The 19,480-nt window shown below is 46.6% G+C and overlaps 1 protein-coding gene across 1 annotated transcript in view; it reads left to right on the top strand.

Annotated features, from left to right (window-relative positions):
- The window catches only part of LOC119177985 (ATP-dependent translocase ABCB1), a 147,324-nt gene that overhangs the window by 30,852 nt on the left and 96,992 nt on the right, over positions 1 to 19,480 (top strand). The window contains exons 7-9 of the mRNA XM_075866304.1: positions 7,031 to 7,202; positions 13,004 to 13,128; positions 18,223 to 18,418. Coding sequence (XP_075722419.1) covers positions 7,031 to 7,202; positions 13,004 to 13,128; positions 18,223 to 18,418 — 493 coding nt within the window. The remainder of the gene's footprint in view (positions 1 to 7,030; positions 7,203 to 13,003; positions 13,129 to 18,222; positions 18,419 to 19,480) is intronic.

Raw genomic sequence — 19,480 nt, 5'->3', positions numbered from 1 at the left:
CATACGCCCTGTGGGAATTTCGCAGCAGGGCTGTTATGGTCGTGTGTCGAGGATAGAAGACTATCACCGTCATAAACTGGCACGCGACCAGTGAGCACTCATGCATTCTGCACAGATGGTTAACAAAAGCCGAAGTGTGCCTACCAGCACTGCTGTGACCCAGCCTCGAGGCAGACTCGGTGCAAGCTGCACCAACTTCTTAAAACAGCCAATCTGTTTAAGCTAGCTGTGATGTGTGTGGTACGCCAGTAAAGTTTCATCTTGATTGGTATGTGCTACTGTGGCGTATCGAAAAACCACAATCATAATGAACTGTCATGTGCCACGGAAGTTCGGCAAATCCTAGTACACGCCACTCGTTCATTAAAAATTAAGTCAACTGTCACCCCCAACGACCGGCTGTGAACTGACGCCAGTGAGACAAAGACGCCGAGTATACGTATATAATGAGAGAATACTGGAGAATGTGCAACGGCTACGGCAGCTGTGAGGAGACCCCGAAGCGATGGAAGGCGGACGCTAATAACGTACCTGTGTCGTGTTCGACTGTATGTGGTTTTACCAGAAACCTCTCTGCACTGAGAACGTGCAAATATCAGAGCATCTTGAGATGCCGAATTTCCGGCAATTTTGAACAATCTGAAAAACACATTTTTGTCCACATTTATCCGAAATGTTAGAAAATATGAAAAGGAACAATGTTCTTCGGCACATGTCAAAAGTTTATTGTCAAGTCTCAAAAGCAATATCTTTCGTGTGTAAATAACAGAAATACAATGATTTCTCTGTTTTCACAAACGAACACGGCATTTATTAGATCAAAGGCAGGAAAGAAGCATCACCATGAACTCATTTTGTTTTTTGTGAATGGTAGCGGCTTCCTAGAATTGTTGTCACCGGTCCCGTTAATTAGGGAGGCAATCGCCAGGATAATTCCAAGGGCTGAAATACAGGCCCCCTGAACTGCACCACGAAAGCATGGACAATTCAGAAGTGGTTATACTTGGCGCGCCAGCAGACGCCGGCTGTGGTCCAAAGAACGAGTCAGAGCTGAGAGTTGATCAACAAAACAAAAATATATTCTCAAATATGGCAGATCAAACGATACACAAATATGCACACTAGACAGTATTTCAGTAAATATTTCACCAATGTAACAACAGACTACACAGTATAATCAGATACACTCGAAACAACGAACACAAACAACATTACGTGCTACATTGCAACCACATGCATCAAAGAACCAAGACACTGATTCAGTCCAAAGTTCTTGGATCAAAATGAGATAATTATTTCCTAGAAAAAGACTCACTCAAAGACCAGCGCTGTTGTCGATCCCCTGCCCCTGAAGTTCGTCTTCTAGGAAACCTCGTCTTCAAATGTCCGCACTCCAAGCACCAAACTTCTTCGCCCGAAACACGTCGGCTTCTCACTCGTTGCGATTGCAGGACGCGTCTTCGCTCTCTGGCGGTAGACTTGCACTATTCTTCCGCTGATATCACCAGCCTTCGCCCTTCAGTCAGAAACCCTCTTCATTATGTGTTTTGTTACTGACGACAAAAGCCTTCACCAAAACTAGGGAAAAAAACCCTGCGCACACTTGCGCAAAACTGTCTTCATCTTCTCCCTACACACATCGGCGTAAACTGTCTTCATCTCCTGATTCCCCTTCTACGCTGCTCGCTTAAATACCTGTCGCGCTAGAATCCAGAAAATCCTAATCGTTTTGTTGGCGCGATGCACAGTTAGGGCTGGGGAAAGGGCGAGACGTTTCGAGAGCCGTCTTCGACACGCTACGCAACTCTGCAACCAGGCACTGCGCCATGCTGCCGACCGGGTTGCGAAAATTAGGTGCCTTTTCTCATACTCTAACCACTACCACCACTACTCTGCATCACCGCGCCCTTTTCCTCCGAAACCTTTCCAGGGCCTGCTTGGCGGCCGATGTCAGGAGGTTGGTCGGCGAAACTACGTTTCCGAGGGGAAGAGTAGGCGCGCCTGGGGAATCTTTGATTACTTGTTTTTTCTTCTTTAGCATTGACTTTGACGCATCTTTCTGGCACCTGTTACTGTCACCATTGCCAGAATTTTGTGGCACGCGCTTTTCTGAGCGCTATTTTGTGACGCTGCCCCCAACTTTAAGAATATTATCACGTAATATTCAAAACCACACAAATGAGCATGAACGGTCACCACACAAATAATGTCCGTCATATAGTCCGTCGCTCATGGCATGTCACATTCACAACAGAGCACTCGATACAATTTCGCATTGCAATTCAATTCCATAATACATAAATTATAACCACTGGTACTTGAGTACAACACTCAATCACACATTTCAAACAACTCAGACGTACAAAAGTTTCTCTTTACAACAATTGTACAATCATATCGATAACATCACGTCACCGTCACAAACACTTTGACACTTGTGACCCAGGATAACAACAAGAATAGCGCAGCTTATTGCACTCAACACTGCCACACGCATGCAAATCCAACCCGATCTCCTATCCTGTGCACTTTGTTCTGCCCTTACGCCCATGCTTGCGGTACTCGCCCGATCTCTTCTTATTCTTATATCTGAGACAATGTCTCAGCTATTGTTCACACTTTAGACACCGTTAACGGGAAATCACAATCAAACAATCTTATCTGATTATTGACCAGCTTGTTTACGTCATGACTTTGGGTCTGACAGGCCGACTTCGTCACCTTTTCACTGTTGGTCGGCTGAGGTCGTTGGGCCGCAGTTCAAGCTGCATGGCACGTTCTCTCGTTCAAAGCCATGATCCCTCAATTCACTGTCTTTTGTAACCGGGCTTCACCTTGAGCTCGGGTGGAATCCGTCGCGGGACGCTCCTCTACTGTATCTCGCAGTCCCTGTGTCAGCGAGGGCACTGTCTTCGGGTCTTCCCCGAAACGTTCCGGATCGTTCGGCCTTCGAGCCCCATCGATGTTTCCGATGATGAGGTCGTATAGGATTTGATTGATATGTGGGGTTTAACGTCCCAAAACCACTATATGATTATGAGAGACGCCATAGTGGAGGGCTCCGGAAATTTAGACCACCTGGGGTTCTTTAACGTGCACCCAAATCTGAGCACACGGGCCTACAACATTTCCGCCTCCATCGGAAATGCAGCCGCCGCAGCCGGGATTCAAACCGGCGCCCTGCGGGTCAGCAGCCGAGTACCTTAGCCACTAGACCACCGCGGCGGGGCGGTCGTATAGGAGGGTCATGATACACAGCGGAGTAACCTTCCCACTGAAGTAGGGAGTTTCAATATCAACCTCAGCTTCAGGAAGCACCCGAACCGAACCATTGATTAGGCGAACCAACTTAGTTCTGCTTGTTAACTCCCCTTCTCGTACCAAGTTTCTCCTCACAATAACAGTGGAACTTTTGGTGTCCCTCAACAGTGTAATCTTCTTGCCCGCAATTTTTCCGTGTAGCTTTGACATTCTCTCCGCAACACCTTTTGGCCTTTTTGTCATTACACGCCCACAATAGGCAGTTTCTTCCCATTTTTCAACTGTACGCATCCGTCCGTGACATCATCATCATCGGCTTTCGGTGCCGCTTGCACACCGGGTACTTGGTGTGTTTTACTCGCTCCGCTACGACATGTGTCTGCCTTGTGCCCAGTCTGAACACATTTGAAACATTTTACAACAGTAGGGCTCGTAAAGTTAGTTCGACAGCTGCTAGCGCGACGACCCACTTTGTTACACGAAATAGATCTTGGAACACTTTCCGGTGCACGCTTCTGTTGTTCGGGCGCTGATTTGTTCGAATTTTCGGGACATTTTTTCTCAACCTTGGCCAGATTTGCGACACCTCGTGCTTTCTAGAGTTGGTCGGCCAATTCAAGCATGTCTCCAAGTGATTCAGCTCTCCTCTCTTTAGAGTACAGCGACAGGCTTCAGTGGCAACTGGTGAGAAATTGTTCTTCAATAAGGAGCTTTCTAAGCTCATCATACTCCTGCGCGGTGCGTGAAAGTTCAATCCATCTGTCAAAATAATGGCTAAGTAGGGTGGTGTACTGCGTAGCCATCTCACGATCAGCTGGTTTTTCTGTTCAAAATTTGTCCCGGAAACCTTCGACAGTAAATATAAATTGCTTCAGTAAAACAGCTTTCACCTTTGTATGGTTGGCTGCATCGGTTGGCGTCAGCCCACCGTACATACTGAGTGCTTCGCCACTCAAAAAAGTACTCAGAGCAGTTGCCCATCGATGTCCGGACAATTATGGTTCCTTGCAATCGTCTCAAATCTGTGAAGGTACGCGTCAAGGTCGTCCTTCCTTTTGTCAAATGCTACGAGCAGCTTGCTTGGGTTCAAGCAGAAGCCACGATCTTCCCGTTCGCTGCTATCGACTCTAGCCTGGACGGGAGTTTCGCTTCGCTGTTGCAAACGAAGCCGCTCGAGTTGCATCTCCTGCTGTCGCTGCCGTTCCCTTTCAGCCATCTCCACTTCTCTTTCTTCTTTCGCCCTCCCAGCTGCAAGCCTTTCTCTCTACAACTGAGCTGCTTTATCCTCCTTAGACCTCTCAGCTGCAAACCTCTCTCTCTCTCTCTCTCCTTCTCCAACATAGCTGCTTTTTTTGCTTGGCCATAATAGCTGCCAGCATCTCTCTCTCCACCACCTCTTTCTCCTCCTGGCTCACCCACTTCCGTAGTTTAGCGCCAGAAAGACCCATCTTCTCACCAAGAGCTACTAACTTCTCCAGATCCACGGTGCAACTCAAATAAAATTCTAGCCGCGTGCACAAGATATCTGCCTAACTCAGTCTATAGAAACACTCTCTGCTCATTCGTTAACGAGAACACTGAGCAGCACACAAAAATCGTTCCGAAAGCACTATCGACGACTCGAGGCTCTTTCTTACTACTTTGAACACTCTGTGCACCAAAAAGAATCCTGTCGTTGATGGCAGAATAATTGTCACATGTCCCGTTAATTTGGAAGGCGATCGCCAGGATAATTTCAAGGGCTGAAGTACCGGCCCCCGGACTGTACAACGAAAGCACGGACAATTTAGAAGTGGTCATATTTGGTGCGCCAGCAGACGCCGGCTGTGGTCCAAAGAATGAGTCAGAGTCGAGAGTTGATAAACAAAAGAAAATTATATTCTCAAATATGTTAAATCAAACGATACACAATTATGCACACTTAGCAAAAATTCAGTACAATATTTCACCAATGTAACAACAGACTACACGGTACAATCAGATACACTCGAAATAATGGACACAACAATACACGCTCGAATGCAATCGCATGCGTCAAACAAACGAGACACTGATTCAGTCCAAAGTTCTTGGATCAAAATTGATTGTTTCTTTCATAGAAAAGACTCACTCAAAGTCCAGGGCTGTTTTCCATCCGCTGCCTTTGAAGTTTTTCTTCCAGGAAACCTTGTTTTCAAATGTCCGCACTCCAGGCACCAAACTTTTCTGCCGGAAACACGTCGGCTTTCCACGGGTGTCGATTGCAGGACGCGTCTTCGCTCTCTGGCGGTAGACTCACACTATTCTTCTGCTGGTATCACCAGCCTTCACCGTTCAGGCGGAAACCCTCTTCAATACTTGCTTTGTTGCTGACGAGAAAAACCTTCACCCAAACTAGGTGGAAAAACCCGACGCACACTTGCACAATACTGTCTTCATCTCCTCCCTATGCACATTAGAGTAAACTATCTTCATCTCCTGATTTCCCTTCTCCGCTGCTCGCTCAAATACCTTTCACGCTAGAATCCAGAAAATTCTAATTGTTTCGGTGGCGCGATGCACAGCCAGGTGTGGGGAAAGGGCGAGACGTTTTGAGAGCCGTCTGCGACACGTGACGCAACTCTGCATCACCACGCCCCTTTCCTTCGAGATCTTTCCAGGGCCTGCACGGCGGCCAAAGTGAGGAGGTTGGTCGGCGAAACTATATACGCTTCCGAGGGGGAGAGATGACACGCCCGGGGAGTGTTTGGATGCTTGTTTCTCTTCTATTGCGTTAACCTTGACGCAACACTCTGGTGCCTGGTATCGTCTTTATCGCTAGAATTCGGCGGCGCGCGCTTTTCTGAGGGCTCGTTTGTGAAAATTTTACGGCAGTTTGAACAGAGAGCCCAAAAATGTTTATTTTGCGTAGCTTTTATCAAGATTGTAAAAAGATTGTTTAAACTCTTCTTTAGAGTCACTATCGCTGGTTTCATCTGTAGCTTTCTACACCATGTGAGGATGTCGCATGGGGGAAAGCGGAGCTGCTGATGCAGTGCTCATGGACGACTCTCTTTTTCCGCCAACGGCCTCCCCGACTGTGAAGTGCATTCACACGTCAGAAGTTGCAAAATCTGCTTGCACACAGCTTTTAAAGTTTGAAGTTTATTAGACCATTTATTTCATATAATTTACATTTTTTGAACCCAGAAAATTTGTCAGAGGGTCCCCAAGACCCTTTATAAGCGGCCTTACGCCACAGGTCGCAAAGGCATATAAGGGGAAAACAAAACTGAACAATAACGAGTACTAAAACATCAGTAGCCGCCCCTAAAATGACCACACTCGAATGCCGAAGTTGCGCTCTTGAAGCTTACGCTTTGATGACGTGATGTCGCTGGCGAGTGGTCAGCCGTCATTAAGTTTCGGTATCATGTGCGAAGTTCTGGTTTCACGTTCAGCGCTTGGTGTTTTACCTCACAAAATGAACTATTTTCCCAACAGCGCCAAAAAAAAAGTTGCCTCCAGGTCGTTGCTACATTCTAGCAGCGACCTGGAGGCAACTTAGAAATAACCTGCACCATTTGGCTAAAGTCTAAAACAGCCAATAAAAGCAACCAGACTATCTTTACAATCGTCCCGCATCGCTGTTTGAAGCCTTGTACGTTTTGGTGCAAGCTTCATCAATTTTTTTCGATGTCATATTCAGTGTGCCTCTTAAGACTCCTTCAGTGTGAAAGCACACTTTCACCGTGACAGGCTTTCACTGTGAAAAAGGAAACAAGTGCGCACGTCATTGTTATGTGTGCAGGGACTTCGAGAAGATCCACGATGGGCTGGGTGAAAAGATTGGCATGTGCCTGTTCTTTCTATCGACCGCCCTGGCTTCGCTCATCTCGGCTTTTTGGCATGGCTGGCAGCTGACACTCGCATTGCTCGCGCTCGTGCCCTGCCTCGTGCTCCTCACCACCGTAATTGCCAAGGCGAGTACCCATCGCGCTTGCTCCGCAGAATAGAGACTTATCGGTAGCTGTTGAACAAGTTTTGCTGATGCGGCCTGGGCTGGCGTCTAATGACCTTGTATTATAGATCGTCCCTTCACTCAACGCTTCACCTTCACTTGAGAAAACCGATGGAAGCGTCTTCTATAGGCACGGCCGGTCCCTGCATATGTGCGATAATATGCCGAAATTCTCGAGTAATACAGCATCATTTTCAGCCGAGTAGTGGCGCAGTGCTCAACTCTGTCAAGTGAAGGATGAAAGTTGAGTCGAGGAGTGTTTGTTAATACGAGGGTAAAGCTCCAAGCGAACTCCGAAATAATAGAGCATGCTATTATTTGTTTCAGTTCGCGAACTCGCTACATCGCGGCTAAGCACGGGGAAGTGTCACAGTTTATAAAAATAACTTTTTCAGAACATGCAAGAGCGTAATTTCGTGAGAGTTTTTCTAGATTTGTGGTCTTTTATGTGTGTATGTGTGGGCATGCGCACTTCTATTTTTGCATAGAATCCGTATAACAGATAATAGAGATAAAACTATGGAACAATATTCGTGGCTTTGAAAATTTGTAGTAAACAAAAGATAAAGCGATATTACTGTAACAAAAACATATGGCGTCATTAACGTAGGCCCGAAACCAGGGGCGTAGGTAGAATTTTTTTTCGGAGAGGACGTCACCTAGATCCGAAGAAGGGCCAGGCAGGCAGATGAGGTCGAGTGTCATTTTTGCTCTATATGACATGGCGAAAAAAATTGGTGGAGGGCATGGGCCTCCTGTGTGCCATCCCCCGGCTACGCCACAGGCGCAAACATAATTTCGCGGCCGCCGGTTGCGGTATGTGGCACATTCGCATTACACGTGTGCAATGACAGGAGTGCTACGCCGATGGCTGTTCGTCCACTCATTCTGCTGTCTACATGCGTATGCAAAACCTTTCAAATGATAGACAGCGCCACTTGTGGCAGTAGCAGAGCCCATGGATATAATATTCAGAGACTACGGATAAGCGGGGACTCACTGTGCTTGTATATTCAGTGATGCGTCGCACTAATTTCTGATGAGACTATTGAATTTCATTCAAGCGAAGTTCGTTATGGCACACTTCGGTGGCGCTGTGTCAAGCGAAAGCGTATTCGTAGTGTATGCGCCTATTCGCAGTAATTGCTGCTCCTTGGATCGCGGGATTGTCGGCGGTCAGACGACCCCAATATGGCAACGTGACATTTCGACAAGACTGCCAAGGCTTCTGGTTGCTTGACGTTCTCGCACTTTATTTTTGCTTCTACATGAGCGCACGACAGTCGTCGTTGCCTGCAGAAGGGAGCTTATGGATTGCTAAAGACGTGGATGACGATCAATTTTCCAGCATAGATAAAGGAAACGGAAGAGAGCATCGTGCAGTGTGATAAAATAAATAAATAACGAGAAAAGGCATGCTCACGCCAAGTTTTGTTTGCCTCCGTTTACCAGATAAGGAACAGCCTCCTTGATTATTGATAGTGGCTTATAAATACAACACAACCTTCGTTAACCGTATGTGACTTGTTTTATGCATTCCTTGACATTGCTGTTTCTTACCTTCAAAAAGCGATTTCTTTAGTAGCTCTGAATTCCGCTATATGCAAGTTAATCATTGTATTCGACGAAGTGTGTCAGCATTCTTCGCTCAGGACACTGCCATGAATCTGAGCCTTTGCGATACTCACTTGTAGCATGTTGAACAGCAACTGCTCGTTCGCTTAGTCGGGGCAACTCACCTCCTTTAAAAACGCTTAACGACGCATCCACGCTGTCCCATGTGGGCACTTGTAAAACCACAGGAAGCTGCCTTGTATATTCCGGAAGCTGGCGTCTTCTGGGCGTTTTAAGCGCATAATTAAAGTTTTATCTGGTGGCAGTTGTTGTGATCGTACTTTTTGTGTTTTTTATAATATAACTCGTCAAGGCCAATGGCTGTTGGCCCAAGCCGGTATCCCTCACATTCCCGTTTCCGTTCCCACCTCGCCTTCTGCCGCTAGCACCCTTGCTTCTAACCTTCGCATCCTCCTCCTCCCATCCAATATGTCTCCCGTTCTTCACGCCGACCGGCGTCATGCAGCAGCACATCATTCTCCTCCTCTCTTTCTACACAGGAAGTTGCCTACATGGATGCGTCATACATGGCTCCTCGGAGCTCGTGCGGCTACGTTATCTACTATCCACATCTTTCGGCACCTGACACGCACACCAGTGGGCCATACTTGCACCCGCTTATTGTACTTTCGCTAGAGGTCCTTTCCATGGTCCACGCCATGCAGTCATTTTCCTCCCTCTTTTCTCTCCCCGAGTACACGATTTACTCTGACTCTCACGCCGGGATCCGTCACACACAGAACAACACGTTGCCCCCTGCTCTTCAACAGGAGGTTGAGCGAGTGGCCTCTGCTCTTCAACCCTCCACTGTCTTCCTCCGCTGGGTTCCTGGGCATTCAGGTATTACCGACAATGAGCTAGCTCATCAGCTTGCCTGCGATATATTTCACCGGAAACCATTCATTTCCTGGCCCACATCTTCGGAAGACAGTGAGAGCTCCGCAAATAATGACGGGCCGATCTCCTTGCGTCACACTATCAAGGACGAGTATCTCCAGCTCCGGCTTGACAAGCCGTCTTTACCCTCCCCCTCATCCATCACTCACTGTGCTCGAGGCTCAAACTCTACGGCACATCCAAATGAATGGCATGATAACCCCATCTCGCATTTTCCTTTATAAATATAGGTTTAACCCCTGCTTTCCCAATTGTCCCTCCCTATTTGCCGACCATCACACTGCCTGTTTTACTGCCCAACTGCTCAGCAATCCAGCTAATACCCTCCCCCATCGTTTTCCATCACCCCCTAGCTTGACTGAATCGGCGTCGAAGGGGAAGAAGAACCGCGTCAACTGGTCGCACAGGCGGTAGAAATGCTTGGACTCGAGCGTGAGAAACTGCTTACGAAAAAAAAAACAAACCAAACACCTTCAACACGCCTCGTTCAAAAAATGAGATAAACTACCACAACTTCCTCGCAGAGTGGGTAAAAAGTAATATACTTTTGAAATATGCATGCATGAAATGTCTTCGCGGCTACATTTCCGGTCGATTCGTATAGTTTACTGTGCTACAGGCCGGAATTTCATTAAAAAGTAGAAAAGCCCTCGCGCCGGCATCAGACGACTGTTCTTGGTGGTGGCTCTGGGACACTAACAGCAGCTTCCGGTGGTTTCAACCACGCTCACTCGATCCGCAACCCACCATACCAGGGGGACCTAGTAGAGACATATTATTGGCATAATAAACACATACCAAAAAATAAATATGCCTGTTTAGTCTCCGTATTCGTTCTTTTTTTTCGCCTGTTTACTGCGCTTAAGAAACTTTGCTCTCGGCACATTATGTGGGAAGAACTTACAGAAGCACCCATCATCAACCAAGTCGAGAGACTGAAGCTACCCCACAGGCTAAGCCGTCTGTAGACGCGCAGAGTACGAGACCACCCTAGAACCCGACGAAGAACGCAAAGGCAAAATACCGTCACAGCTCCCACAATGTCTTGAAATTCACCAGGTTTCTGGAAGCATGAATCCTTAACATCACCGAGCAAGGCGACTCGCCAGGGTTAACATGATACGGAAAAACCATCGCAATCACCCGCAGGCATGATACATGGACGCAACCAAGTATCTGGAACGTAACGTCTTGGCGATTACCGTCACAGATTGCAAGGGAACGGTACTGGAATTGGCGGCTATCCTCGCCAAACATGTGGAAACAGCTGAAGAGGCTGCTATAACACTCGCTTCCCAGACGAGTGAAGATCTCATCATGATCTTAACCGACTCACAAACAGTGGTACAGAGCTACCTGAAATGCAGGGTCTCTACGGTGGTGATCAAGCTACTAAAACGCATAGACAATCCCCCCCCCCCCCCCTACACATACATCGTGTAAATTCCGGGTCACGAAGGCTTCGAGGGAAATAACGTGGCACACACCGCAGCCCACGAATGCGTCAACCCAGCATTCCCGTATGAGATCCGAGGCACCTCCCACACAACAACAGAATCGGAGGCAAGAGAACCCGTACCGCTAACGTATCATGCATTACTGCAACATTATCGGCTTGAACGCAGGTCATAACCTCCGCCACATTCAAAACTCAGAAGAGACGAAAGCATTGACTACAGGCGTCTTCAAAGCAACACGTTCACCCACGGCATATACTATTTCACCTTATGAGGCCAACGTTGCACAGCTACATCTGTCCTCGCTGCAATGTGGCACACACTCTGGCGCACCTCCTACTGCAGTGCGAAGTAAGAGTTCCAAGGAAACAAGCAGCACCAGATGCGGGCCAAGACCTCCTCAGTGAAGCGGGGGAGGCTGCGGTCTCGCAGCCGGACCTGGTCGAGCAGCGTCAAGTCGTTGTTCGAGCCCGGCCGGCTGTCCAGGCCAGAGGGTTGCTCGAATAAGGGATACTCCCACCTTCACTGACAAGCTTAACTCAATATATGTTTTCTCTCTTTATCTCTCTCACGGCACGAGACAACATCTTTTACTGCAAATCACAAATCTTCATTCAAGTAGCAAGCAATATAGCTTAGGCTATACAACGCTCCGTGTCATGAAATGCGTACTTAGTTTTTATACACCAGAACATAGCAAGTTCAGAGTGCGCCGCCATATTTAGAATGCGCGTCACACCATTTATTCCAATCGCGTCGAAGCAACATTTTGAGCTACTTCGCGAGCAGAAGTTCCACAAATGAAACGCTACACTTTCAAAACCAAGCACGGCTGTGAGTACGTTTTGCGCTTTTCCTCTCCTAGCAGCGTGTGTAGTTTTCTTGTGAAACGTCGAAAAGGCCTTCCTCGACAGTCCAGAATGTCTACAGCACGTGCATTGCAGACACTGGAAGCAATTTCATCAGGTACATACTATTGTGATTAAGAGAAACGCGGAAAGCGGAAAGCAAGCTTTTGACTCCCTCGAACTGCGACACGCCTTGACTGTCGCTAGCCAAAACTTCTGCTTTGAGCTGACGTCAATGTAGAGTCAGAATACTCTTCCGGCTTACGGTCATGCACCGCATGTGCTGGTATTTTGCCGTTATACCGGGAGCTCTGAACTCACACGTGGTGCGAAAGTGCGAGCCAGTGAAAAGTTGTATGGTTTAAAGCACAGATTCACCTATAACGACCGTCAAGGCATGTCGCTATTTGACTGTGTCGAAACCCACGCTTTCCGCTGTTCAGGTTTCTTTGCATTGTGATAGTAAGCCTTTTGATTTGTACTAAACGTGCACAGCGTGCATGCAAGCAAGAGTCATTACATCTTCTATTATCGGCGTGAGGCCTGCGAAAGGTTCCGGCAATGATTTAGTGCCGCGTATACGTTAAGTTGTGATCTTCACGGACAGTACTGAATATTGTCTTCTTCTTGCGTTAGTTCTTTTCAAATCCATAAACAGCGCTGTGGTGCCCAGACAATTTCTTGGAAGGAAGAGTGGCGTGAAGAGGGGCTAACTTGCATTTTAATATCTTAGAACAACTGCTTCCAACGCTAACTAGATAAACACCTTGGCAGTTCAAAACAATTTAGCCTCTGGGTGCGAGATATATGCGTGCTCTGGTGTACACTCACTACCCACGGTAAATGGAAGCATGGGGACCTGTAAATTGTTTTCGAAACTTTCTTGTGACAGCAGACGGAGTACAAGCAACAAAACTTGCTTCGCCTTCATGTGTTCTCATGCACAGACCCAGAGCAAGCTGGAAGCCGAGGAATCCACCGAGTATCGCTTCGCGGGAGCCGTGGCTTTGGAAGCGATCACTTTCATAAAGACCGTGATCGCCTATGGCGGACAGCACAAGGAGATGACGCGGTGAGTGTGATCTCCTTCTAAAAGTTAGTTCTTGTAGAATACCGTGACTGCTTGTCGGTGCATAGGACTGGCATTTTTGTCTTATTGGCTGCACGCTTAACGGCTATCTTAAGGTTTGATTAGCTTGAATCACTAGTCATTATTAGCATTCTGCCTGAAATGATTAAAGATGTGTTTGTGAAAGGGGTAGCGAGCAGCGAAAACCTCAAATTAGTGGCTCAAAATTATTTGTCATTGTCAAATGCCACTGTAATACCACTCTTAAGCTGCCTTTAAATGATTAACCACAAATCGCATATGCGTAGCAGATACCCATTGGCAGTGTGATGAAAGCGACAGCGGCAGAATCTGGCGTAAGAGTCCTTTTGTAACAGCAGAGCGAACCTCCGGGTGGCGCTGGCACAATCTTGGGTGGGTATATACCACGACACCCCCCCCCCCCCCCCCATCAATGATGTCAGCATGCGTCGTCCAACAAAGCACTCGGGAGATGAAAGAAGTGGAGAGAAGAAATACAGGAAATGAAACGAAATTTCTTGCTGAAGCGGGATATGAGTCACAGTACTCACGGTCTGTATAGTTGAGCTTCGTAACCAGTCAGCCATCAAGGCACGCTAAAAAAATGATACAGAGAACAAAAAAAAGAAAAAAAACACGGGAACAAGAGGAAAAACGTTGAGGAAGAAACACAATGAAAGGATTCAAAAAATAAATAAAATAAATCGTACCGCATTACCTATTATACAGCATAGCAAGGGTGTGGGGAAGATTAGTGAGAACGAAAAAGTGAGACGGTAAAGCATATCCATTCATACTAAACAGTGTAGCAAGGGTGTGGGCAAGGAAAGTGGCGGTGAGGAGTGCCAAGCACCTTTTAGCATAACATAGCCATGCACAACGGTAGTAAACGGATGAGATGAAGTGATGGGAGCCTGACGAAGAAGGAGGGGGAGAGAGAGTGAAGCATAGCATTGCCTTCGTATAGTTCAACAGGGGGATGAGAAAGTGAGGTGACGAAGACTGCCGTCATGGCGAGGAGGAATGAAAGGAGGAAATGAAGGGGTATACCTCAACCATGTACAGTATACCATATCAAGGGGTGGGAAACAGAACCGAATCTGAGAATGATAAGTGAAGATATGCTCTGGATGACAGAGTGGGGGCAATACTGAAAGACGGAAGGAAAGATGAAATAAACAAAGAAAGAAGTTGTAGAAATAGCAAAGAAAGTATTAGTGTGAAAGTAAAAGATTGGTGGCCCTAAAAACCACTCTGCGTTGGCCAGATGGTACCGCTTGCTTGCCACCTTCTCTTTTTATTGAGATTGTGCAGGCGTGTCATTGGCTGTTTTTTTCTTCTATTTCTAACGACGCGATCGTGCAACCTGCTCTCATCCTCGTGAATGCAAATGAGAACTAGCTATTGACTCGCATATAGCTTAGTGCAGATATTTATTTTGTATTATAATTTACACTGGTGAGCGATTTATTTACGCACTGAAAATAAAGCACCATTAGCCGCTAACACAAAATGAAACAACAGATGTAAAGCGACCTTTTGACTTACCTTGTAAACAGGGAATTTTCAAGAGTCAGGCAACAAGGTTATGTCGCATGTGCATAGAAAACAAAGACTACGTAAACAGACTTGCCGCCGTAAAAGGAACACTATCAGACAGAAATCACCTTAACACTTTTCTTGAAAAAGCCTATACAGAAGAACTGGAACTGGACCGCAATGAAACACTCAAACGACGCCCCAAAAGCGCAACAACAGCTTTTGCACCTCTTCTCACCACGAAGTTTTATAATAGACTCTCCAACATAAACAACATCCTCACAATATACTATTCGATTATAACTACCAACCACAAACTTTGAAAAATCTTTCCCGAACCGCCTAAAGTCGCTTACAGACGCAACGCTAACCCTAAAGACATGCTTGTTCACGCGAAAACATAAAGCAAGGAGTAGGTCAACGTCTGGTCCCTGTGGCCAGCCCAAATGCTACACAGTGCAAAAAGCACAGCATCTGATTACATTCACACGGTCATATCGAGCTTCACCTGCACTTCAAAAAACCTGATATACTGTTTTTATGGTGCCCCCCGCGAAAAACAATATATAGGCGAAACTGGGCAGCCGATCTACGTAAGACTGAACAGTTACAGTGCAGACACAAAGCACACTTTACCAAAAGCAGTAGCCGGTCACTTCTACGAACAGGACCACAATTTCGACCAAGCAAAGCTTTACTTTCTACAAACTAATTTGCAGTTACTACGAAAAAGAAAATACATGATTTATATTGGATACACAAATTTAAGTCCCTACACCCAACAGGAATCAGTGTAGCACGTGGCGATTCGGAATCAGTGAAAACCATAGCATAATTGAGGCGATATTTACGGAGACAAGGTGCGTTCAACCTTCAAATAGACATAACTGGTACTTCATTGAATCACTCCTAGCCCTCATATCGTACTATTAATGTTCTTTTTCAATTCTTCAGTTTCAGTTATAGATATGAATGTGTGTATATACAACTACGAAGTTTTGATTTTCTATAACCGTTAAAGCACTGATTTGTTTCGTCTTTCCTCGTTTCTAAAACCACTCCTACCGCGCATCATTAGATAACATTGCCAACCCAGAAAATTCTTTGCATCTTTTCTCTCTCTCTCCTTTTTCTTCTTCTCGTTTTTTTCCGTCTGTTTACCCCAACATCCCACTTATCTCCCCCCCCCCCCGCATTTCCTCTCCCTATTTTTTTGTGTCTGTTTCTCTTCTCATTGCTCATTTTCTTTGCATTCTCAACTTCCCTTTTCGTCAGCCAGCATGCCACAAAATTATTGAATCAATTCACTGAGCGGGCCCCCTGTGGGGATACGAAAAGCATATTTTGTCAATGACCTTTCCCATTAAACACGCGCTTTTCAGAACCCGTTCGGTATAGCTTACCTTCGACATCTTGGCGTTTAAAAATACGCCGCCTACTTGCCCCCTCCCCCTTCCCTTTGTAACTGATTTCTGGTTGCATGTCTCAGTCATATGTTTTCGGGAACAGGCGTACACCGCTATTGTCGGCAACCCTTTCTGGTAGCCGGATGCGGTGACCGCCTGCCGGCTCCGAAGCTTTAGGCTGTCTCAGTTGTTCGTGTCTGAAGCGGCCGCCCCTTTTGCAGCGCACCGCTACAACTTTGCGCTTTTCCTTTTTTTCCCGCTCTCTGAGAACATTTTTCAATCACTACCACTTGACTTGAAATGAAGCGAGGGCTGCACTCTTTATGAACAGGAACACGTGCCACCACCATGAGATGACGTCACCACTAACCTCTTTGAAACTAATACGCCAAGGATGACACGGTGCATTTGAAAAAGATAGGTCCTCCTATTGAAACGTCGGCCAGCCAGTCTGAGGCTTTTCACCAGTTCATCTTATGATTATCCCACTATGTTGTTTCCATCTGTCGGCTCCCATCAAGATTTATGAGCGTTATGCATTGGACTCACGGCAGCGGCCAGTATGGCATAAAGGGCAGGTGGTTAACGTGCCCATCGATGGACCAACACTGTGCAGTGCCGGTGGCGGAACGTGCCCAACAACGCTGCCTTCGACATACACATCATGCACCGTCTCGCTAAGAAGCCTTCCTACAGAAATGGTCTTACCAGGAAATGTCACGTGCTTCTCCGGGCAAGCTCCTCCAACATAATTCACTTTGTGGATATGACGGTGATCGTTCTACCGTGGTCTGTAGCTCCGTTCCGCGTGCTTATTAGACATTTGAACACACACATCGAAGAATTGAATGACTTCCCCTTCCGGTAATTTATGCGTGCACTGCATACCGCTTTCATGCGGTAAATCGTCTAACGGACAAACCGGATGCTGTCTTAATGACAGATTGCGAGAGCACCGAGCTGATGCGCTTGGATGCGCACGCAGCAGAGGGACATTCAGCGGGCCATAGCCGCAAGTGCGCCTATGCTCTAGAATTTGTTGCTACACGTGCTCAATGGAAAGACGAAGACGGGGCGACGCGAGAAATCATTGAAGCATTTGCGATCAGCAGCATGAATGAAAGCATCTGTGTCAGTGTACTTCCGCTTGCTCTATCGTGGAAAGAGACCATTTGAAAACATATCTTGCATGTGCAAAGCGGTCACTTGGGTCGCATGGATCACGTGCGAATAAGAGTGTTGTTGCACTTGTGCGACTGCGCAAAGGGTTCTATATTTTGTATATTAACTTGCAGTAAAATCAGTTGATGTCTAGCCCCCGTCCTGTTTTTGTGTCCTCTTTTGTGTATGCATGTGTCAAATTTCTTTTGCGTTTCCGAAATGAATGTGTGTGTACTAGACTGTTTTCGCAAATGATTTGGCTTTGAATGGTGTTCTCCACTAACCACAATTTCGCTTCTCTTTTTTTGTGAGTGATTTGTAATGTTATCGATGCACTTTGCACAAAGAATTCACTGCTCTTTCAATAAATCCTAATCACCCTATTCCTAGATTTAGGTTTACACTAGTTTATGCACATTATAACCAACGAAAAGGCCACTATTTGTTGAACGTCGGCGATCTTGAGTTTGCTACATCCGCTTGCTTTTAATTGCGCATTCATTGCCTTTCGACCATCTTGGCGCAGCTACTATAAAGGACACAGGTATTTGGATAAAGGTGACGGTCTCTGTCATTAACTCGATAACTCATTGAGATAACTCGAGCATTCTTCGGTGACGTTTTACACATACAGTGCGTTTCTGCTAGCGTAGTCTTTTCTCCGTGCGTACATCGCTCTCAAACATTACTACATTACTGACAGTGCAACATGTTCCACTGTGCATCACTCAATGAAGTATGAATCATGTATTTATAAAATTACTGAAAGCGCAACATGCTTCAACGTGCATCACTCCGTGAAGAGTGAATTATGTCTTTTTAGGAATAAGAAATTGGGGCACGGGACCTTTTTTCAATGATTACCATTTGCTGGTTACATGAGTGCTATTGTTTCAAAGTTTGTCATTGATTCTGGCGCTTTACAATACAAGGTAAAGTGTACATTCAATCCATATGCCTGCAATTACAGCTACTCAGATGGTTTGGATCGGGCCACGCAAACTGGTTTCCGCAAGGGTCTGGTCGCCAGTGTCGGCGTGTCCGTCATCTGGGCCTCGATCTTCGCCAACTATGCTCTCGGCTTCTGGTACGGCATCAATCTTATAGTAGCAGACTTCGAGATGCCACCCGGACAGAGGCAGTACGATACGAGCACGCTTATAATTGTAAGTACTCCTCTCTATGTACAGAAACAGTGGCACAGCCACCTTCGCCTGTGGTAAGGTTACACATCGAAATTTTCACGTAGGTTTGTTTGTGATTGTTTCCATCTGCTGTACTTGGCAGGGCACTAATTCAGCATTTGTAATGTCCACTCGGCGCTTTATTATAGTCGTTTTCGCAAGATTGTTCACGACTGTGTCAGTAATCTCACTTTTTCTGAATTGTAGATTATGTCGCAAGTTGATACCACTTGAAGAGTAGTAAGGGTGAAACCTGAAGAGCCATTCGACAACTTGCTCTAGTAACAATGCCATACGACGCTGTCTTTGCTGGCCCAGATGTTGAGTCATTTGCTGAAGGCGTCATACAGTATGTAAGTTGTTCATATTGTTACGTGGAAATTATTATGTTATTTTCCACGTAACATCTTGGTGGAGGTGCGGGGTACGAGCCAGAAGACATAGATGGCCATTAGCTGCGGCAGTAACGAGCGATGTGTCCAGCGCGACCACAGCGGAAGCAGATCGGCTTATCATCAGCTGTTCGCCATTCAGACGGGTTCCTGGTTCGAATAGAGTACGGACGGCGACGTCTCATGTCCACAGAAGCTATCGAGGGACCAGTATTATCCAGGCTGGGTGCAGTGGACAGGATACCAAGGTTAGCGAATTTCTGGTGGACAACAGCCTGGATCAAGGCGACAGCTGGCGTTGAGGCGTCGGGCAACGTCGGTTTGTTGGCAGCCGGCTCAGTGGCCTCGAGTTCACGTCGGACGATGCGCGTCACGTCTTCGGTTGTAGACGGATGACAAGGAGTGGCTTCGCAAGACGACGTTGCCGCGGTGTTGGGTAGGCGCTGAAACTGCTGCAAAATGCGTCGACTCTTCGCCTGCTCGAGACAGCGGCACTCTTTGATCACGGCGTCGATGGTCGTTAATTGGTAAATACAAGTAGGCTGAACGCATCGTTGGCGATTCCTTTTAAAACGTGCGAAATCTTGTCGGCCTCAGTCATGTTGGGATCGGCCCTTTGACACAACGCTAAGACGTCTTGAATATAAGTCAA

Source organism: Rhipicephalus microplus, chromosome 1 (genome assembly GCF_043290135.1).
Source record: "Rhipicephalus microplus isolate Deutch F79 chromosome 1, USDA_Rmic, whole genome shotgun sequence".
Lineage (NCBI taxonomy): Eukaryota > Metazoa > Arthropoda > Arachnida > Ixodida > Ixodidae > Rhipicephalus > Rhipicephalus microplus.
The sequence above is the reverse complement of the archived record's forward strand: the minus strand, read 5'-3'. Positions and strand labels throughout refer to the sequence as shown.